General features: G+C 47.6%; 1 protein-coding gene across 1 annotated transcript; it reads left to right on the top strand.

The window, feature by feature from the left end:
- The first annotated feature begins 7618 nt into the window (after positions 1-7618).
- On the top strand, positions 7619-13525 carry SOX17 (SRY-box transcription factor 17). The gene is made up of 2 exons (XM_025265406.3): positions 7619-11103; positions 11663-13525. Exons 1-2 carry the CDS (start codon positions 10797-10799, stop codon positions 12586-12588), a joined length of 1233 nt encoding a protein of 410 aa, XP_025121191.1. The 5' UTR covers positions 7619-10796; the 3' UTR covers positions 12589-13525.
- The last annotated feature ends 9870 nt before the right edge of the window (positions 13526-23395 follow it).

Raw genomic sequence — 23395 nt, 5'->3', positions numbered from 1 at the left:
TTGTAATTTTGTTTTTAATTGAATCCTGAGGAATTTGCCACCAAGGAAAGGCAGTAAAGAAGGAACTTTTGTTATTATAGTTTATGGTCACATTTTATACTTAAAATAATTGAAAAATGGCTTCCCTGGTGGCTCAGCAGTAAAGAACCTGCCTGCCAATGCAGGAAACTCAGGAGACTTGGGCTCAATCCCTGGGTCAGGAAGACTCCCTGAAGGAGGAAATGGCAATCCACTCCAGTGTTCTTGCCTGGGAAATCCCATGGACAGAGGAACCTGGCTGGCTACAGTCCATGGGGTCGCAGAGAGTCAGACATGACTGAGCACACATGCACAATTTAAAGATAAAGTTAAACAAGTAATTATTATGTTTTTGCCTTGCTTTTGAACATGGAAACAGTGGAGCGCTGCAGGAGACCTGCACAGAGGTGCTGGCCTGGAAGTCAAGAGCAGGCAGGTGGGGTGGCTGGGATTACAGCAGGCAAATAGCAGGTATATTAAGGGTAGTGGGAGCCAGGTTCTTTATATTCAGAAAAGGCATTTAGAAATACAGAGAGGCAGCAGGCTAGCAAGAACCCTGATATGTTGGATTGGAATTGGAGGAATCTTCAAGTAACTCAGTGTTTTAATAATTTGGGGGGGAAGATAAGAAATAGCTACAGATATATGCAAGATGCACATATATATATACTGCTGAGAGTATCTAGAAATGATGATAGCCCAGTACTCATGAGAACCCAGATCCTGGCTTTTAAACACCCTATTTTATTAAAAGATGCTCTCAACTCCTTGCAGAAATGACTGAATCAGGGTTAAGGCAGGAAAATACAAGATGAACCTGGAATATCTTTCTTTTTTTTTTTTTACTTTTTGGATGCCCCACGTAGCATGTGGGATCTTAGTTCCCAGATCAAGGATCAAACCCATTCCCCTTGCACTGGAAGTATGGCGTCTTAACCACTGGATTGCCAGGGACGTCCAAAGCCTGGAATATCTTGTTATGCTAAAATATAAAGAAATAGTCAAAGGATGATTAGGACAAATCAAAAGGATACAGGAGCTAGCTTAAAAGGTGCCCCACATGCCAAATTGGTGACAACCTGAGCATCCAAACAAATAATATTAATTAAGGACGATAAAGCACTGAGTGAAGAAGGAATCTATGGCCCATACTAATATAAAGGAAAGGAAAACTTTCTTACAGTAGAAGGAACATATAAATACAGAGGAATGATGGAAATTCAAAACCACCCCTTGTCACCCATCTTAGCAGATGCTAAGGCAGGTGGGTGAAGGCTTGATGAGGATATTGGTATAATATAGGGCACAGTTCCCACTACAGAAAATAGTTATCCATTGCATTGGGGGGAAATGATCATTTGAAGCTAGAGAAACTGGGCAGACACCAACTGGTCAGGTGGTCAAGGTTAACTCAGCAGTATGATGAGGCTGCAGGCAGCCTCCCTTGTCTTGCTCTGGGAGGGGCACACCACTGTCTCTGTAGTTTTCCTCCAGGAACGCAGGAGCCCAGACCAGACAGACTGCATGTGAGACCCTTATGGAATGAAAGACCTGCACTCTGGAAAACCATAAAGAACTATTAGAAAAGACGGAAGTCTAAAGAGACATGGTACCTAGGGGCAATGTGTGATCCTGGATAGAATGTTGGGCCAAAAGAAAGGGACTTTGTTTGCAAAATGTGAATTGGGCAAGCAGCTTAGGTAGGAATGCTATTTCCAAATAACCAATTTGTTGGCTATTTGATGGCTGGTTATATGGGAGAATGTTCTCTGGAGTATTTAGACTGAGTGAGACATTATGTCTCAGCCTGCTCTCAGGTGGTTCAGAAAAAAGGCTAACCATACACACATTCAGACATACATACATAGGTATTAATATATAACATTCTATATAGATGTAGTATATATTTAGGTAGTATCTACAATGTATCAGTATATGTCAGTATGCTCTATGATAAATATGACTACATATTTATATTGTTATATCCATTTACTTACTTTTTAAAAAAGAGCGCAAGAGAGACAGCAAATGTAGGGAAATTTTTGTTGTTATAAATCAAGAGGAAGCCAAAAGAGGTAAAATGCTAAGAAATTGGAGAGTCTTCTTTATACTATTCTTGCAACTTCTCTGTAAGTTTGAGGTTATTTTAAAATAAGTGATTTAAAAAGAATGCTGTGTACCAGCATAGCTGTGTGAGTAACAAGTGCATTCATATATTAGCATTTAATATATGTTATTTCCTATGTAAGGCATTCTCTTGTGTCCAATCTCTCACTGGGGTAATTTTGCTGCTGCTGCTGCTGCTAAGTCGCTTCAGTCGTGTCCAACTCTGTGCGACCCCATAGACGGCAGCCCACCAGGCTCCACCGTCCCTGGGATTCTCCAGGCAAGAACACTGGAGTGGGTTGCCATTTCCTTCTCCAATGCATGAAAGTGAAAAATGAAAGTGAAGTCACTCAGTCGTGTCCGACTCTTAGTGACCCCATGGACTGCAGCCCAGCAGGCTCCTCCATCCATGGGATTTTCCAGGCAAGAGTACTGGAGTGGGGTGCCATTGCCTTCTCCGGGGGTAATTTTACAGAACCTGAAAAGCAAGGGTGGGTTATGCAGTTCTCTTCAGCACTAGGACTCCCTGTGTATGACAGATGAGTTCCAAGGAAGTGTTACATAAAGAACCAGTTGTCTGTTTGTCTCCAAATTTCAGTTTTAAATTAGCCACTGGGGAGAAAGAAGAAAAAAAAAACAACAAAGTAACCACTGAAATAATAGATATTTACTAAAATAATGGCTGTTCAGTAAATCAAGAGCCTTAGTTCACAGAAACAGAACCTGGTTTGTCCTGGACCAAAGGTGGGACCTGTTGTGCAGTAACTTTTAAAACATTTTTGCTTTCAAAGCAGCAGCATTCCATTATTACCCAAAGCAGTACAGTCTTCTTTACAATCTCTATTTCCATTTTATCTCAATTTGCTACTTTTTTTTAATGTACAAAGAACCTTCTCTGAATGTCCATAGACTCATATATCTGCAGACACACGAGCCCTATTTCACTGAGCACTCTTATTCTGCAAAACTGGGTGATCATTTGTTTTCTTTTTTACCTGGAACAGTGGGCGAGAGATTGGATATTTTCTCCTTTCTTATCTGAGAATGCTGAAAACGAGGCAGTTTGAAATGACTCGCAATTACCTGGCAGAAAGTTACTGAACAATAAAGACAAGAATTTGGGATATTTTCACACTGAAAGAGCTAGGCAGGGTATGTACATTCATGGGTCTTTTTTCCTTTAAACACATGGGTCCCAGGCATAGTTCTCAAAATTGAACTTTTCTCTGTGCCTTTAGGAGAGGAATTTAACCCAGGTTAAATGCTCACTGCAAGGTGTCTTTGCATTTCAAAGATCTTTTAGTGGAGTACTGAATGTTTTACAATTCTGTATATTTTTTTTTTCCTGGCCAGTCTTAACCGAGTTTTAGAAGGCTGACGTGCATAAAACAAAGACTCTTTACCACCAAAGTAAAAATGTTGACATTTCAAATGTAATTAGAAAATGCACAATAGTTAATAGACCTCTAGAAAAGCTTTTGCCAGCGTAACAAATAATTTTGATTAAAACATGATAATGTTAGTTATTACTCATTATCAGAGATACAATATTTTTTCCTTGAAAACATTTGTTTTAGCTGTTACAGTGTACATACATTCAGTATCATGGTCACCTTTTCTTATTTATTCTCCCAATATGTCTTCATGTGCACACATTCATTAATTTAAATTTTATTTTATTATGAAATACCTGTGTAACACTTACTATGTGTCAGGTCGTAGTCTAAGCAGTTAGTGAACAATTAGCTCATTTAATCCACATAAAATTCTCTGAGACCATTACTATAATTCTTCATTTTACAGAGTTGGTACAGAAAGATTCAGCAATATGTCCAAGGATGCACAGCTGGTGAGCTGCAGAACTAGGGTTCAATCCCAAGGAGTTTGACTCCCAAACCTGTGGTCGTAATATACCAATATACCATGCTGTACTGAGCCTTAGATTTACAGGTACTGGGGGAATTATTGGTTGATTAAATGAACAGATGATTCTCTCGTCTCTTAGACTGGTTTGAAAACAAGGAAATCACCCAATTGCTCCATGCCTTAATTTCCCACATCATAAAATAGAATTGATAATATTTGCCATCCATTTCTCTCCCAAACAACAGTATACATAAAGGGAATTTACTTAGCTGCTACATGTATGTTTTTATGCTCTAAAGGTTTGGTCAGCTACAGGTGTAGAGGAGACCAGCAGCTTAGACTTTAAACATGAGACAATGCCACACAACTCGGTATAGTTAACTATGTCTCTTTCAGTCTGAATGAATACAAGAGCAGAGCTTCAGAGAGCTCAGCTTCTTTATATCTGAACTTTATCCCCATATAACTTTGAACTGTTTTCATTTTTCCAGCTGAATTAGAATTTGTTTGTATAAAATGATACTCAAATGAGATGTCATCTCGGGCTTTGATTATGTAATCTAATAAAATACCTAATTATAAATCTTCTAAATGAAAATGTTTTCTTGTTACAGCTCTGCAGCTATGACATTTAAAAAAACAAAACAAAACAAAACAATCGTGTGATTGTGACCTGATTAGGAACCACACTGGAAGTTTCTGTGCTAAAGTCCTTAACCCATGCCTTCCTACTTTCTGGTTTTATTGAGTTTCTACAAATCCCATCAGGTCTTTCACTGGCACAGACAGGGCATGGAAAGAAACTCAAAACAAGACGCACCACTGTTAACAGCAAGGGCAAATAGCTGGTCCGAGAATCCTTGTCATGGGACCTCGAACAGGTCCCCAGGCCTCAGTCTCAGTCTCCTTCTCTGTTGCCCTGCCTCCCTCCAAGGCTCTCCTGACACTCAAATGAGTTAACCTACAAGAAACTGCTTTGTAAACTGTAATCTATGACTACAAAGAAATTAACATGAAAGGTTTGGGTTTTGAAAAGTCTCCAAAAGACAGAAATTTATGTATGCATATATCCATATGCAAAATTTTCCAAGTACACTCTTAGCCTGGACTTACATGCTGAGTGGGTTCAGAAAAGCCAGAGGACTTGAGTTAAACCTCAGAAAAGGTGAGATTTCAGGTGTTTAGTGCCTGCAGATTGAGCCTCTGGCAAAGAAGAGGGTGAGAGAGGATCTTGCAGGCCTTAAGTCTGTGTGTCTACACAGATGTGTCTCAGATGAAAACAGAGGTTTACAGAGATAATTCTTAGTGCCTTGCCTCCAAAGAAGATAACTCCAGGATCTAATCAAGAACAACTGTGGCAGTCTGGATGGCAGGGGATTTTGGGGGAGAATGGATACATGTATATGTATGGCTGAGTCCCTTTGCTGTCCACCTGAGACTATCATAATATTGTTAATTGGTTGTACTCCAATACAAAATAAAAAGTTTTTTTTAAAAAACAATTGTTACAGTATTCCTGAGCATTTATTACACACCAATGGACTGTGTATACTCGAGGGATATAAACAGGCTGTTGAGGGAAGGGATAAACTGAGACTGGGATTGATGTAAGCATACACTATATATGAAATACATAGCTAAGGACCTATGGTATAGCACAGGGAACTCTACGGTAAAGAATCTTTTAAGAAAATGGATATATGTATAACTGATTCACTTTGCAGTACACCTGAAACTAGCACAGCATTGTAAATCAACTATATTCCAGTAAAAAAAAAATAAAGAGGCCATTAAAGAGTGCTGATAAAGCTGTTGGCAGGGTCTAGAAATGGGCAGAGAAGAAAATTCATGTAACCGAGGTCAACCAAACACTGACTGCAGAGGAATCCAAAGGATTCAGGTTCTCTGCTGTTTAGAAACACTGGAGCCGACTCTGGCTCCATTTCCAAATCTGATAGGCTTGTGGTTGTGGTTCAAGTTGCACGGGAGGGTGGGTAATGAGTGTGTCAGGAGTGGCCTGTCCTGTAGCCTATTCACTTTGATCACTCCCATGATCACAGGATGCACACCTTGCCCTAACCAACCACCTGGCAAAATCCAGCCCTGCTGACTAGGGAAGCTTGGCAAGCCAGTTTACAGGACAGAAAGGCCACCAATTGCAGGACCTCTACTAGAGAAAAAAAAAAAAAAAAATTCAGAGCACTTGGCCTAGAGATGTCAGCATCACCTTTCCATGCCAGGAACAAGTGATTGAGGTAGAGAGGGCCTAGATTCTACCTGGGCTGCACGCGAATCAATCAGAGGGGAAGACTAATGGTACCACACTGGGCATTTCTAAGATGCAGGGGCCTTGTCTGCTCCCCCGCTGTGGAAAGAGCGGGGAGAGGGGTGCGGGGCGGGGCGCGGGGCGGGGGGGGGGGGGCGATGTGCAGGTGTCTGCTGCTGCTGCTAAGCCTGTCTGCGCAGCTGACGACACAGCTCCACCAGGAAAGCCCGGACCTTTGCTGGGTGCGAGGAAGGTGGGACTGGGGAGTCGGCAGAAGTGGGCGCACAGGAACCGCTACTGAGATTGCAGTTAGAGCTCAGAGAGGCCAAAGATGAAGCGGGTGGTGAGCAGACTAGTGTGTGGCCGTAATCCGCCCTGGGGATGAGCTGGTGCCTTGCCTTCACCCCTGATGCCGTCTCCCTGCGGTGTCTGAGGTTCTCCAAGCCGGGGACTAAGGGGAAGCTGTCAGCACTCCCACCCGAGGACCCGAGCTGGGGCGGGAGGCGGAGTGGGGAATACAAGGAACACCCCCCGCGGACCAGTTTCTGAGCAGGGAAACGGACCGGGAACAGCGCATTTCCTGCTTCTCCTGTGCAAACCCCGGGCGCGGCCGAGCGGGAACTGGGTGACGGTCGGGGAGTCGCCGGCTGCTGGGGCGGGGTTCGTGGAGGCCTCGAGGGGTCCGCGGACCAGGCGGGATGCTGGCGGAGGGCGTGGGGGAGGGCGTGGGAGCAGAACGCACGTCTCCTGTCCTGGTGCGGAGCGAGCGTCCCCAAAGCCCTCTCGGCCCCGCGGGAGAGGCGGGCGCCCCAACGGCAGGGTAGGGCGCCAGGTGAGAGGCAGCGGGGCTCTGACCCTTGGGAGCCTCGGGGTGGGAGCTGGTGGCCGTGATCTCCCGGGCCCTCCTTCTTCCCCACCCCTCCCATCTCACCCGCGACTTTGAACCGCGCTTCGCGGACCCGCTGGGGACCCGCCGGAGGACCGGGAATAGACGCGAGAGGTACGCAGAGCCGGCGCGCGGCCCTACCTGGGCAGTGCGGAGCCCCGGGCGCGCTCCGTGCGGCGCGCCGCCTTCCGCTTGGCTCCCGGAGGCCGCCGCGGGCACGCGACTTATAAACTCGAAGACCTGATTGTTGTTCTTTGTTCCGGGGATACCATTGTCTGTCGGTTCCTGGTGCCCGCGGCGCGCCCCCTCTTTCCCTCCGCCCTCGAGCCTAGCGGGACTGTCCCGGTGCCCACGGCCTTCCCCGGAGGCCGAAGCGTCCTTCGTCCGGCTCCTGCTTCCCAAACATCGAAACACAAAAGCCTGCAGGAAACCCACGGCCGGTGCCTGGTCACGCAGGGCTTCGAACCGCGGCTCACCACCTACCCGGATTCAACGCTGCGACCGCCGGCCACGGGCCCGGCGGGGTACCGGGCAGGGCTTCACGCCGCGCTAGTCGCGTCCTTGCCCAGACTTTCCAGCCTTGGGCCCAGCCTGGGGGACTGGGCATGGATTAGCAGCCAGGAGTCAGAGGTCCCAGTCCCCGCGCGCTCCGGCAACGCGGGCGGGTGGACAGGGCTCCTCCTCGCCAATTTGTCTGGCCCCCTCCCCCCGCGTAAATCTCTCGTGATGAGAAAAGCAAGGCTCGCAGGAAGCCACTCCGGATGTTTGCTGCTTTTCATGTGGCATTTGTGGCTGGCTCTGATAACATCCAGAGCTCGACTTCCAACGCCGCGTTTAGTTAAGAGACTGAAATAGAAGAGTCCACACACACCTCGTGGACGTCTGCGGCGCCGCCACCCCCAACCCCAACACGCTCCCCTCAAATCTATGATAAAAGCAGGATCAGAAGCCTGGATGAGCACAGGTAACTGCCTGCTGGAGGGACTCGTCTTGGAAAGGCACCACAATTCCTCTCTTGTAAATATAAGTAAATCGTTATAACTCCTAGGGAGAGTGTTATAATAAGTAGGGGGTGGAGGGACATCAAAATCTGAAGCTACATCTCCATCCTATGCATCCTGTGCTCTCACCTAATTTTTCAATATCTTAAAAAAAAAAAAAGCAGTAGTTAGACTCCAAGAACAAGTGCAGATAATAACTCCAAGAATAAGTGCAGATAAAAAACCCCCATCAGTTTCTTGACCTTCTTGGCACCTCTTCCTGTAATGAGGTGGCCAAGAGGCACCTAAGGATGAATAAAATGTACAGGGTAAACCTGTGCATATATATATTTTGAACTTACACCTGGATTGCATTTCCTGTACCCTATGTTATTTTTTTTATGGAATTCATCAAATAGAATCATCTAGAGAGATAAATGTAGTCTGGAACAGGCATTATTTTTGTTTGGTTTTTCTTTTTTTTTTAAATTTTATTTTATTTTTAAACTTTACATAATTGTATTAGTTTTGCCAAATGTCAAAATGAATCCACCACAGGTATACATGTGTTCCCCATCCTGAACCCTCCTCCCTCCTCCCTTTGTTTGGTTTTTCAATCGATATTTTAAGAAAACTCCTATTAGTTCACAAAACTTTTGCCCTAACAGAAAATCCTGCTTTGAGATCTTTGGAAAATATTTATAACTTTGCAATAAAGAGACGATCGCCAAGAAAACATCAAGGAACGAAGCCCTACAGGATTAATTTATTCTCTCTACTCCTATAGTTTCCTTACTTAGATAACCAGTTGCAAAGCAATCATGCTTAATTTTCAAGCCCATATTTTTCTCTTACAGAAAAATAAGCTCTTAAAGGAAAAGTGCATAATCAGTTAAATGTGTTTAAGATTATCAGTTGTTTCAAAACCATCTATTAAAAATAACACTTCTCCATTATTTCCTTAAGCAGATTAACTTTTTTTCTTGTCTGAATCTCAGAGACCCAGGAACTACAACCACTTTTTGGCCACTGAAGGTGGGGGTGGGGGGCAGCCTATGTCACAGATACTCAAGGAATTAAGTTGGCTTAAAACAAGTGTGCAGAAGTTCTTTGGAGAAATAGCAGACTCAGAGAAACTGAAGGCCAATTGCTTTCAAAGGCTGTTTCTTTGTTTTTATGAATGCCCCCAGTAAGCAGTCTTGATAGACCACTTGTCAAGCAGTGCCACACTGCAAGCTTCAGGCCTTACCTCCCAGATCCCGGATGTAAGCCCTAGTTTTCATCGTCTCTTCACAGTAAACAAAGCAAATCTGTTGTGGAGATTGATAAAAGTTGTCTATTTATGCAGAAGCGGCTGTGTTCACTGCTTTAGCAAACAACACAACACATAAATACACAAATGCAACAGCTTGGGTTAGTGGTTAATAGTGCCAAGTCTGAGGGCAGACTTCTGGAGGTGATTCCACTCCCCAGTGCTGTGCTAGTGGGCAAGGTCCTTAACGTCTCTGGGCCTCAGCTTCCTCTCCTGTAAGATAGAATGGGCTCTACCTCACAGGGTTAGAAGGATAAACTTGTTGGCTGATGTTTGGTGTGCTGTATGTAAGTTTGACAGAAGGGTTTGTTTACAAACCCACAAAAAAGGCCTCTCGAATTTAAACAGAAGTTTAAATCTTAAAAGTTTTCATTCCAGTCTTGAGAAACACTTCAGAACCCCCCAATACCTTAAACTGACCCCAAGGGGTACAGGTATTTTGTTCCTCAAAGGTTGCTTTATTTTCTCCATTCGACAGGCGTTTAGATAAATATCGCTATCTTTACCACATTTAAGAAATCAAAACTAAATCTTGCTTTTTTTCCTGAACACATAGGAGGACATTTTGTTAAGTTTATTAAACATTTCCTGTACATATTTTCAAGGGTGGGTTAGTCTCTTTGGATAAAACTTTAAAAAAAAAATTCTTCAGGATGACATTTGTAATCTTGTTTCGAAAGTAGAATTTACCTCGGACATAGAATTTTGAATATAATACAGGTACGTCGAGTCCTTGGGGAGAGAAAGTATTTTCCAGTTCGGAGACGATGTCCGTGGGACTCTGGGAAGAAGGCGAGACCCCCACCGCTGAAAGCTCCTCAGCTCCAGGTTGAGTGGGTGCTTCCTGCTTCGATCCGGACTGCGGTGGCCAAGTACTTCTAGGCAGCAGGGCGATCAGCACCCTAGAAAGTTGACCAGGGGTCCCCCTTGGACAGTGGGAGCCGACGCGGCGCCAAAGCCCGGCTCTAGCCCGTTCTCTCAGGGGCAGGTGTCGCCCTGGGCGCGGGGCCGGGGAGGGGGGAAGGGCGGGCGTGGGGTTGAGCTGAAACTTGGGACCTGGGCGGCGGGCTGGGCGTGGGCCTAACGTCGCCGGCCGGCCCGCCCCCGCCGCTCCATTGGCCGGGTCTGTGCAGAAAAGGCCCGGCGGCCGGGGGGCGCCCGCAGTGGCACTGGGCTGGAGGGGGCGCGGGCAGCGCCAGGGACTGCGATCGATCTGCAAGGAACGCGGGCGGCGGGGTCCGGTCGGGGGACGCGAGCGGCCCGCCGGGCATCTCCTCTCTCGCTCCCCACCCCCTCCCCCCGGCAGGGGGAGGCGGCGTGTCCGGCGGAGAGTTGCGGGGCGCAGGGCCGGGCTGGAGCGCCATGAGCAGCCCGGATGCGGGGTACGCCAGTGACGAGCAGAGCCAGCCCCGGAGCGCGCTGCCCGCCGTGATGGCCGGCCTGGGCCCCTGTCCCTGGGCCGAGTCGCTGAGTCCCCTCGGGGACATGAAGATGAAGGGCGAGGCGGCGGCGAGCGGCGGTGCGCCGGCCGGGCCGGCGGGTCGAGCGAAGGGCGAGTCTCGCATCCGGCGGCCGATGAACGCCTTCATGGTGTGGGCGAAGGACGAGCGCAAGCGCCTGGCGCAGCAGAACCCAGATCTGCACAACGCCGAGTTGAGCAAGATGCTGGGTGAGTCCGCGCCGGGGCCCAGGCCCGGAGAACCTTGAGGGTCAGACGGTGCGGACCTTGCGCCCGAGGCTGCGGGTGCGCGGCCCCCACGTCCTTCCCTGGGGACCCTGTTCCTTCCCGCTGTCCTATCTCCTACTCTCCAAGCGGCTTTGGGCCTCGGCCCCCGGGTTCACCGTCGGCCGGGGCTCCGGGGAGGCGGCTTCCCGCGCATCCGAACGGCGGCGAGGGCACCCTGGCGCGGGTCTGGTTGGGTCGCCCGTTCCCCCGACTCCTGGCCAGTTCCTCGAACGAGCGCGGGTGGTGAGCGGGAAGCCGCTTCCAAGAGCGACAGAAAGGCGGCGGGGGGATGGGGGGAATGTCTTGGAGGGCCCCGAGATCTCGCGTCTTCCCCCGGTGCCCAGCCTGACCTCGGCCTCCACAGCCCCAACCTTCAACCTTTCCCTTAATCCCTTCCCCCGCCCCGGGAGTGGCACCAGCCGAGGTCGCAGGGGGGCGGTAGGGCCTGGGAGCGGGGGCGCAGACGCTAAACCCGCGGCCCGGTCCATCCCGCGCCCCGCAGGCAAGTCGTGGAAGGCGCTGACGCTGGCGGAGAAGCGGCCGTTCGTGGAGGAGGCCGAGCGGCTGCGCGTCCAGCACATGCAGGACCATCCCAACTACAAGTACCGGCCGCGGCGGCGCAAGCAGGTGAAGCGGCTGAAGCGGGTGGAGGGCGGCTTCCTGCATGGCCTGGCCGAGCCGCCGGCGGCCGCGCTGGGCCCCGAGGGCGGCCGCGTGGCCATGGACGGCCTGGGCCTGCCCTTCCCGGAGCAGGGCTTCCCCGCGGGCCCGCCGCTGCTGCCCCCGCACCTGGGCGGCCACTACCGCGACTGCCCGGGCCTGGGCGCGCCCCAGCTCGACGGCTACCCTCTGCCCACGCCCGACACGTCCCCGCTGGACGGCGTGGAACCCGACCCGGCCTTCTTCGCCGCGCCGCTGCCAGCGGACTGTCCGGCCCCTGGGCCCTACAGCTACGCCCCGGCCGCGGACTACGCTGGGCCCCCGGAGCCGCCCGGCGCGGGGCCCTTGCACCCGCGGCTGGGCCCGGAGCCTGCGGGCCCCGCGATGCCGGGCCTCCTCGCGCCCCCCAGCGCCCTGCACATGTACTACGGCCCCGTGGGCTCACAGGCGGCGGCGGCAGGGGGCGGGGGACGCGGCTTCCAGATGCCGCCGCAGCCGCCCCCGCACGGCCCCGGGCAGCCGTCGCCCCCGCCAGAGGCGCTGCACTGCCGGGACAGCGCAGAACCGGGCGCCCCGGCCGAGCTACTCGGGGAGGTGGAGCGCACAGAGTTCGAACAGTACCTGCACTTCGTGTGCAAGCCGGAGATGGGGCTCTCCTACCCGGGACACGACGCCGGCGTGACCCTGCCCGACGGCCACGGGGCCCTGTCCTCGGTGGTGTCCGACGCCAGCTCCGCGGTGTATTACTGCAACTATCCCGACGTGTGAGCCGTCCCAGCCCGCCGGGCCTGCGGCCAGAAGCGCGCACAGTGTTACACACCTCCCCAAGGATTGAGGGACACAGCCTCGCGTCGCATTGTGTTGTTTTTAAGTTGCCTTGGCGTATAATTTATGGTAATTTATTTTGTCTGCCACTTGAACACTTGGGGGTGGGGTGGGGAGTAAAACGGGGGGGAGGTGACGTCTGAAGATTGGTTCAGACCCTTGTTTCCCACAGTGGCCCTTGTCAAAACCCCATTTCCAAGTTCAAGTTCACCAGTGGGTCCGGAACAACTCGCTCCGTTTCTCAAAGCTTTATTGATCAACGAAATTTTTATCCCGGGTGTGTTTTTTTTTTCAATCTTTAAAAATAAAATAAAATCTGGAATTCCACTTTTCTCACTCTGCTAGCTCCTCTGTCACAAAAGCAAGTTTTTGAGATCCCTGTTAAGTATTTAATAGAATTAGAAATGCTTTAACTATAACACTAAACATATAGTCACAGTGAATTTCTCATTCTCTTGTAATAGTAGACCTGAATGACTTGAAGGGGAAGCCCTCAAATAAACATTTGGGCATCCCTAGTTGGTTTTGCTAGGGGAAAGGAAACTCACAGAATGAGCCTAACTTATGCATTTCAGGTGACCCTAGTCTCTACATAGTAAAGGTTAATCATAATTCTCTAAATATTTTCAGTTTTGGTATATCACTTTCAAACTCAGAAGAATATCCAGGTAACTTTGGTTGAATCTTGAGACCTGCATAAGAGGCTTTTGGATATATTTTTTCTTTTCTGCATTTCACCATGAGTCGTTAAAACTCCCTCTCAATACCGAAATCGCCAGTCATCACAGGTCTACACCTTGGAAACCAGTGTTGCTGGGTTAAAAATAATTGGAAAGAGTCATAGGAACTAATCAAAATAAAATGTGCATTGTGACCTCAACTGTTAGTGAAACTTAGCACCTATCATTTCAGTGGGATATTTTGCTATAAGTTGCATATGGGGCCTGCTGCAGTTCCTGATAACCTGCAGTTCTTAGCTTGGGAGGGATCCAAGGAGGATATGTATGCAGCATGCTTTGCAAATGCAACCACAGCTGCAGTCCTGGGGCATCACTGTCCTGCCCTGTCAGGGAAGAAACTGAGTCACAGGTTGTGAAGCTGATCAGCCTTTCTCTGTTTGTGTTTGTGGCCCTTCCCATCACACTTAGATGGGACATAAATGGATGGATACAGATGATTTACAATGGGCATTTCCTGTACCAGGTGTTTCGTCAATGCTGTCTTGCACTGATTTTGAGCCTGATGAAGCCTGGGAGTTTAGGTGCAATTCTCCCCGTTTTGCAAGTGACACGTGGAGGCACAGATCCCTTACTTGCTGTGTACATGGTGTTGCAAGTTCTGACAACGTATTTGTTCACATTTGTTTTTCCTTTGTGCACAGTATATCCTTGGGCACTGGGAGAACTTGCATTCTGGTTGTGAGAAGCTACCATTCTGTATACTGATAAATGCTATAGAGAAAAGGAAGGAGTAGGAAGGCAGCTTAAAGCATTTATCTTGAGGGTTGTCTGAACTGAGATGGTCGGCTGGATTCTCTGGAGAAATAGGGCATGTCTTTTTTTTTTTTTTTTTAATATAAAGAGTTCCTGGATGTTAGGAGTGTTCAAGATAGGAATTTCAGTGAGGAAAATAAGTCTATTTTGTTAGGCATAACAGTTTACCTTAAACATATGATGTGCAAAACCTTCACTTCAGTGTTCTAGCTATCGTCCAATCCACTTTATTTGCCTCTAGTACCCTACACTATCGGAGAAGGCAATGGCACCCCACTCCAGTACTCTTGCCTGGAAAACCCCATGGACGGAGGAGCGTGGTAGGCTGCAGTCCATGGGGTCGCTGAGAGTCGGACACGACTGAGCGACTTGACTTTCACTTTTCACTTTCATGCATTAGAGAAGGAAATGGCAACCCACTCCAGTGTTCTTGCCTGGAGAATCCCAGGGACGGTGGAGCCTGGTGGGCTGCTGTCTATGGGGTCGCACGGAGTCGGACACGACTGAAGTGACTTAGCAGCAGCAGTACCCTACACTATTCTTTCTTCCTCTGACCCCAGACAGGTTCTGTTTCCTGCATTCCTGGTGGATAAAGTGAGCAGAGGTACCTCGCTTGTTGAGGGTCAAGGCCGGGTCACCAGTTCAGATCCCACCAGGCATTTTTAGGGCACAAGGAGAGTCAGTTGTACCCTTTGCTGCTGCCTCTCAAAAAAATTAAGATGTGGCCTTCCCTGGTGGTCCAGTGGTTAAGATTCTGCTCCCACTGCAGGGGGCACAGGTACCATCCCTGGTAGGAGAATTCTGCATGCTGTTGCCATATGGCCAAAAATAAATAAATAAATAGGGAAAGGAGAAATGAAAATGTTTCAAAGAACCCAAAGTCCATGAAGTCACATTCTTAACTACTCACCAGGGAAAGGTCAAATAATGAGAGGGAAAATAAGAACTAAAACGGTTCAGCATTTCCAATGCCTTTAACTCCAAATGGAAGGAAATTAGTTCTCACAATAACTCTTACGGGCAGAAGCTCTTGCCTATTCCTTGTCTGTCCTCAAGTGGACTTAGAGGGAGTGACCTCAGGTGCCAGCTAGTGACTGCTTTTTGTTTTACTTTGAAAAATACCTAAATGATCTACGTATTCCCCACCCCACCCCCATCTGTACTTCTGAGATACTTTAGAAGTTGGTCAGGAGTTAGAAATAGGAATTGCTGTCCTGAGCTCCAGGCACCCTGGGTCATGCTTATTTGCATTCGTCTAAGATTATAGTCTACGAAAGCGAGGAATGGCCTCCCCGGATGCAGGCACACACGCACATGTGGAATATTTTAGACATAGTTTTAGGCACGACTTCTCATAACTCCTCCAGAGGTTGTAGGAATGTGAAAACCTCAGATTTAGAACCCCTGATGATCAAGGTTCGTTGGGAAGCATAGGGCCCAAGCACTGAACCAAAAAGGTAGTTTCCCTTTATTTGAGAAAACAGGGACATCTCAATAACTCTCTCCTATTACTGAGTTTTGAATCAAGAAGCAGGAGAGCAGTACATCTCTCAAAGCAAAATGCGATGCTCTACCCCGGTGAAGATGTGGGTCTTTTTGTGCGGTGTTGTGGGCGGTAGCTTTGCTCCCTACCTTGGGTGCTTACATCCTTGTATCAACCCCTCCCACCTGTAATCTGGGTTTGATTTGCTACTCTAACCCAATAGAATGCAGCCCAGGCAAGGCTGTGCCAGCCCTCGGCCAAGGCTTGGCAGTCATTCTTGTGCTCCTGAGTGACTGTGTAGGAAACCTGGTTATCAAGGTGGTGAGACCACGTGCAGAGGCTGTGTGGAGAGGAGAGGCTGCGCGGTTGACTCCCATCTCTGGCCACCATCCTGCCAACTGGAATGCAAGAGAGGTAGAAGAACAATGTCAGAATGAGCTTGATTAATTCACAGGTAGGAGAGATTACAAAAGAAAGAAAGAAAAAAGATGGTGGTTGTAAACTATGAAGTATTGGGGAGCTTGGGTACTTAGCAACAGATTATCCAGCAGTGTTTTTTCCTTAAATGACCCTTTCTTATTTTGACGTGTAAGAATATGGGTCCTCATGGAAAAATCAGGAAAAGAGTTTTGGGTCCTGTCAAAGACACCAATGCAATTTTAAAGTGAAGGGCAGAATGTGGAACTTGACTCGGGTTAGAGGTCTTTGGTGTCACCACATGTTTAGAGTCCTCTTTCCTTAAACAGACTCAGATGAAGTGACTGTAAGGACCAGCTCATGACTGTTGTTTTTTTTTTTAATTGGAGTATAATTGCTTTATAATGTTGTGCTAATTTCTGCTGTACAATGAAGTGAATCAACTATGTGTATGCATATATCGCCTCCCTCTTAAGACTCCCTGCCACTCCCCCATCCCACCCCTCTAGGTCATCACAGAGCACCGAGCTGAGTTCCCTGTGCTTTACATCGGCTTCCCACTAGTTATGTTTTACACATGGTAATATATATATATATATATATATATATATATATATATATCTCATGACTTTTTTCAAATATTAAATTTGTCTCAATTTTAATGGTTTTATTTGGGAACAAATACATAAAGGACTCACTGCTTCCCCTGCTCCTTGCCTTGTCTTTACCTTGGAAGTATTTTAGAATTATGTCAGGAGGTAGGAATCCAACCATTTCATGGGCTGAGGTACCCAGACTGGAAGCCAGCAGAGTCTACACACCTTTGAGGGACTCAGAAAAGAAGAGAATATTTTTTCTTTCCACTGAGACACTGCCTTCATCTGTATTAAAGCTGCAAGGGCAGGCCTGATAAATTACAAATAAATGTGTAAGCTCCTTATACAAGCAACTGTGAGACAATATCCCAATGAAGCTATTTCTTTCACTTACTGTTCTTATGTCAGAAGATGATTGTACCTTTAATCTGAATTATACTGCAGAAGACTTCAGATTTTTATATAAATTTCTGCTGATGTCAAGAAAAGCACATATAAACAAAAGAATTTAAGAGAAAATGGAATAGGTGCTACAAACCAAAATATATCATTGTGGTCTAACTTTCTTAAGTGTCCCATTTCATTTTGTTTTTATTTTTTTATTAATTTTGTTTTGTTTTGTTTTCTTGTTACTTTTTTTCCCCCCTGCGTTGGGCACACATCATGTGGGATCTTTCATTGCAGGGAGCCTTCGCTCCATTGCATGTGGGATCTTATTTCCCCACTCAGGGATCTAACTTGCCTCCCCTGCATTATAAGGCAGATTCTTAACCATTGGATCATGAGGGAAGTACCCATTTTGTTTTTAATACTCAGAACTGCCTTGGTCACAAAATAGATGTTCAACACTGCCTTCCTCCTCCTATTCTCCTTTGATTATTTTTGACAGCACTGGCTTGGGGAGAGAGATTTCACATTTATTATTTCAGCATTGATTTATTCTTCCTGCTTACAAGGTGCTTCCTTCTGAATCCTGAGTATTCATCTGAGAAAAAGTGGTTTTAGTGTCCCTGTTCATCCTTGTCTGGAACAGGATGAGGCATGTCTTGCTCCTTCTTCAACATGATCAACCTGAGACTCACAGAACATTCCTTGAGGTTCCCTGATCTGGGATCAGCTGCATCCCCTTAATTTTTTTCACTGTAACACCTTCCTCAACCTTCCCTCCAGCGAGGAAGCTCTATGCTTTCTACTGAATCATTAGGCAGCTTCCTGTAAGTCAATTTGCACCATGCGCCTCACATGAACACCAAACCCTCACCACTGGCAGTTCTCCCAGCTTTATTCAAAATTCTGGATATTAAAAATTCTCAGTGTGGTTCAAAATAGTATTTATATCATAAAACAGTACTTAGCAAAATATAAAATTTCTTAGCACTGACAGCAAGCATTAAATAAGTTGTTGCTACAATAGTAATAACGTTCTTTAAACATTCTCTGCAGCTTAGGCCCAAACAGTTTGATTAAATAAAAGAAAAAACTTTTCATCGTATTCTTACTGAAGACAATTAGCTTCGAGGGTCTTCTTTCCACTTGAGCCAAAGTCTTAAACACTTTGTCAGAGTCAAATCCATAAATCTCCAAACTGATATTGCTCAGAAGGATGGTTTGTGAAATTCCACTCTGTGTGGTGATTCAGATGAGGATCAACATGCTGCAGCAGCCGTGCGGTGGACCCAGATTCCTCCAGGGTCATGGTCAGCGCCCTCTCACATACTTGATCTCTTGTAAGGCAAGGAAAAGAATGGTTAGCAGTATTCTGGTTTGTCTGATTCCTGGGGGGTTTCAAGGAGCACTGGGGCACAACGACCATGCATTCACTTTGTGTCTCCTAACCAGGCACCTTCTAAGTGCTTAGAAATGGACTGAGTGACTGGCTTGTACTTGGTACCTCCCTCAGTTTTCCATTGGACATTCCTGAAGGAATGGGGAGTTCCTGTTTGGCCTCTCTTCTATTTGAGACAGTCGCCAGTGGCTAGAACTCCTTTCTGCTGAATACGTGTCAGGACTGCAAACCTAGCAACACAAAGCATAAGCTTTTGTAGCAGAGCAGAGAATGGCTGAATAAGCGGAAGTGTTTGGAAAGGAGAAAACTCTTAGGCTTTGAGTCAGAAGTCCTCTCTGGCTTAGCATCGTAGCTTTGTAAGTTTGGTAAAGGCACTAACCTTTCCTGGTCTCTGCTCATCTGTAAAAAACTAGGGAGGACAATATAAGCCCTATCTGTCTCCCTTACTGGCTTGTTGTAGGGACGAATTAGATGGTGTTTAAAGGATTGTTTCTGCACCACAGGAATCGCTTCCTCTTCTCTCTCCCCTTCTCAACCTTTTGATTCCACGTGTCTCCATCTTTCCCAGTAGACTCGAGGGATTTGATTTCGTTATTCCATTGGGAAAGAGAAACAGCAGTAACTCCCCTCCCCTGGTGCTTTGTCTGGTGGATTGAGAATTTCCCAGCCTCGTAAGCTTGCCTGTGTGAGCTGGGAATCCAGATTGTGTGTTTCAGTCTGAGCTTTGGGCAGCTCAGCCTCTCTGGTTTTAAAATGGAAATGATTGTCATTTGAAGAAGAACTTCACATAGAATGCCTCAATTCATATCAACTCTCATTTTGTATGAAAATCTCAAGGTCTTTATAAAAGGGACAGTTCACCGGGACACACTGCTCAGTGTCAAGACTGCTAGTATTCACCTTTTAGTCAGCACTTTCCCCCACCAGTCGTAGTTTCTCAAGTCCTGAACTACATGGCCAAGCCATTTATTTTTTTAAGGGCATAAAAGAGTTGAAATTCTTGAGGATGAGTAAATAGAGTGAAATGAAGAAAGAAAGTGCATGAAGAAAAAAGTCTGGCTTCCAGGAATTCCAAGCAACTCCAGCAGGTTTAAGTTATGTTGGAACTACATAGAAGGGATTCTGAACCACCAAAGTCCTTGGAAGTTATTTCTTCAAGGGTAGTATTTGGTGCGGTGAAGACAAGAAAACTCTGACCCAACCATGAAACAAAGGGACAGTTTTAGAGTTGTTCCCTATGTATTGGGTTCTGCTAATTTTTGTATGTGCACGTTTTCTACTAAATATATTCTTTTTAAATTTTTATTTTTAATTGGAGGATAATTACAATATTATGTTGGTTTCTACCATACATCAGCATGAATCAGCCACAGGAATACATATGTCTGACTCTTGCAATTCCAGGGACTGTAGCCCTCCAGGCCTCTCTCTCCGTGGGATTTTCCAGGCAAGAATACTGGAGCAGGTTGCCATTTCCTTCTCCAGTACATAGGTCTGGATTCTGCTTATTTTAACAAATCTGTTTGGGTGTCTGAAAAAAAGACTTCAGATTGTAGATGCACACAGACACACATACCAGAAATATTAAACTGAAATGGGAGATTACAGAAGGGAGAAATAAAATAAAAATTCAAGTTTGCAATTTCATTAAAGAGGTTGTGGGTATGGAAAGTGTATAGCTTTTTAAATTCATTAAATATGATTTAAAATTTTTTCCTATTTAATTCATCTTTTTTACTTTATGTATTGGTTATAAGAAATGATTCTTGCCTGACAACCATTATTTCATGTCAGCTTTCAGAAAAATTAAGGCATCCAAAAACTAGTCAGTTCCCCTGTCTCCCCTTTTGGTCCTATGGGTCTTTACCTACATTAGTAACTGTTCCTCTGACGATTAATTTATTAATGTGCCCGAGAGGCTAGTTCCAGTCCATCAGTGTTAGACACTGACTTCCAAGCTGGTCGTCCCGGGCCTCCATTCACCGAACAGCCTTATTTCCATTTGTTCTATTGATTATCTTTGTTTCTGGGTAAACACCTCCCTCCATGTTGTTGTTGTTATTGTGGTTGCTTGTTTCATTCCAAAAGCTGGAAGTCCTCTCTCCTCTCTGCGAAGTAAGAATGTCAGTGCCCCCTATTTTCCCCTGCGGCTCTCCTCTGTCCGGCGAAAGGGGATGTTTTGGGATAAATTTTCTGTGTCTGAGGTGAGGGGAGGGAGCAGACGGGATAGTGATGGTGATGCATGTGTTATAAGCAAAGGCATCTGTGTTCACATCGTTTCAATCAATCCCAGACCGTCGGGACTGCTTCCCACCGTGCTTGTGATTTTAGATCCAGTCCCTTCTTCCTCCCAGTAGGAAGGAGTAGGGTTAGGGTTAGGGTTAGGGTTAGGGTTAGGTTAGGGTAGTGTCGCTGAAGTTTTGCACAAAGAAAATGAAAATCATGTTCAGGGGCGAAGCCTGCACTCGACAGTCAGTTTCCACGCCCACCCCCACCCTCCGCCACGCGCGGGCCCAAGTCCCAGGAGGCGGCGGAGAGTCCCTCCCGCGCGGTCGTCTCCGGGCGCAGAAGGCATTGGAAGCCCAGGGCGCCGCGCTCCGCTTGCGCGGAACCGCGCTCTGGCTGCTCCTAATTCAGAGGGCATTTCAACCAGACTCCGAAGTGACTCAACCTAGAAGGTAAAAGCTCTTAGGTTTGGTGAGGGTCGAGGAGAGTACAGCCCCCTGGTGACCCGGACGGAAAGACCGCAACGCCGTACTCTCGCTTCGAGGCGTTTCGCTCGCTCCGGTGGCTCTGCGCCCTCGGGAGGGCTGGTCGGAGCCGGTGTGCGCGGCCCGGAGCGAATCGGCCTTGTACGAATCTTTCAGGAGGGGGTCTGCCGCGCGGGGACCTCAGAGGTCCCAACGGGACATCCGGGTCTGACTCTCCCCCGAGGAGGGGAGGGGACTGGGGTCTCGGCCTGTGACTTTCTGCCGGACGAGAAGATAAACCCAGACTGTACGCCGCGCCGTAGGGAGCGGGTGGCCGTGTTCGCGGTGCTCGGGCCCGGGTTCTCGGCCGCTCGGGTGCGGCCAGCGCCGGGAGCAGGGCTCTCGAAGGGTCAGGAGGTCTGTGCAGGAATAACCCCAGGGCCGGGAGGCGCCCGCAGCGTCCCTGAGCCAGCGGGGTCGCCGACTGAGCCTTGGGCTGGAACTGGGGCCGGGGCCGGGCCGGGGGCGCGGGCATCTCCCCCTCCTGTTCCCCACCCCTTCCCTCCGGCCGGGCAAGGCGGCGTGTCCCGCGAGGGGTTGCGAGGCGCGGGGCCGAGCTGGATGGCCGAGAGCAGCCCGAAGGCGGGGTACGCCAGTGACCTCCGAGCCAGCCCCGGAGCGCACGGCGCGCCGGCACCGCCGGGCTGGGCCCCCTGGGGATGTGAACCTGAGGACAAGGCGGCAGCGAGCGGCGGGGCGCAGGCCGGGACCGCGAGCCGACTGAGGGCGAGTCTCCACCTTGCGCCTTCGAGGAGCAGCGCCGGGGGCCCGTAGGCCACCCGGGCCGGCAGGACGCGGTGCTGCGCTGGACTCCCTCCCGGAGAACTCAGGAGGGAGAAAGGGGTGGGGGCGTCTGCAGGGCTGGATGCGGTGGGGTGGAGGGGACGCTGGCTTGGGGAAGTGTGCATGCGTTTACCCCTGAGAACTCGCTCCTACCTGGAGCTTTACCAGCAGGAAAGCGGTGATCAGGCAGGTGCAGAATCGTCTTGGGAGCAGGAGATGAAATCAGGTTCAAGACAAACTTCACCATCTCTAGGGGTAAATGGTAAAAATATATTTTTGCGGTCTTCGGAATGGTTCTAAAGGTATCCTCTAATCAGGCAAGTTTCTGTGAAAAAGAAAACTCGAGTGCTTTTTTTTTTTTTTTTTTAAAGTTTTTTAAAAAAGACTGATTCCTTCTTTATTTCTCAGGTAGAAATTGAGAGATTTACGGCAGACAAAACGGCTGGTCATTAATAAAGCTGGAAATGAATTAAGGGCACCTTTCGGAAAACGTGCGGAGCTTTAAAATTTCGAGTGATATAGGCTGCTCATCTTGAGCTCTGTTTTTTTGATGCTGAAGTTGGTGTTAGAAAGCCGGGCGCCATGGCCTCTGCTTGTGAGGAGTTCAAGCTCCTTTTACTTTCGGTCTTTCCGACTTGGGGGAGAGTTAGCGCTTTTTTTTTTTTAAGGAAAAAAAATGACCAGGCTTTATTTTCATCTTACCAATGCAAAATCATTTGTGTTCTGCATAAATAGCTTCATTAACACTTATAACTTTTCCTATTTTTTCGATAGTCATATAAGCAGAACATCAAGGGAGAAACTAGTGGCCTCTACCTGTCCTGTAGGATTCTCCCGTCTTCCTGCCCTCACAAATGGGATGTATTCTCCCTATTATTCTGCAGCTTGCCTTTTCAGTTAAATACATATATATATATTTATAGATACATATATAATATGAGCATATATATAAATCCATATATAATATATCCTTTGTTGCTGTTCAGTCATCTAGTCGTGTCTGACTCTTTGAAACCCCATGGACTGCAGAACACCAGGCCTCTATGTCTCTTACCATCTCCCGAAGTTTGCCCAAGTTCATGTCCATTACATCGGTGATGCCATCCAGCCATGTCATCTTCTGATGCTCTCTTCTCCTGGCTTCAATCTTTTCCAGCAGGAAACTTTTCCAGTGAGTCAGCTGTTCGCATCAGATGACCAAAATACTGGAGTTTTCAGCCTCAGCATCAGTCCTTACAACGAGTATTCAGGGTTGATCTCCCTTAAGACTAAGTGGTTTGAACATATATGGTACATAAATACATATATAATATATAAATAATTATATACATAAAAAATATAAACATATATAGATGCATATATAATATATGAAATATAAATACATATGCAATATATAAATACATACACACCTATGTGTGTGTGTGTGTGAGATCTGGCATTCC

The sequence above is a fragment of the Bubalus bubalis genome, chromosome 15 (genome assembly GCF_019923935.1).
Source record: "Bubalus bubalis isolate 160015118507 breed Murrah chromosome 15, NDDB_SH_1, whole genome shotgun sequence".
In the NCBI taxonomy this organism is placed as follows: Eukaryota; Metazoa; Chordata; class Mammalia; order Artiodactyla; family Bovidae; genus Bubalus; species Bubalus bubalis.
This window is presented reverse-complemented; position numbering and strand designations above follow the sequence as displayed.

Coding starts and splice junctions, on each gene's coding strand:
- SOX17 (XM_025265406.3), top strand. CDS start 10,797: ATGAGCAGCCCGGATGCGGGGTACGCCAGTGACGAGCAGAGCCAGCCC. Junction 11,104..11,662: donor CGAGTTGAGCAAGATGCTGG/GTGAGTCCGCGC, acceptor CGCGCCCCGCAG/GCAAGTCGTGGAAGGCGCTG.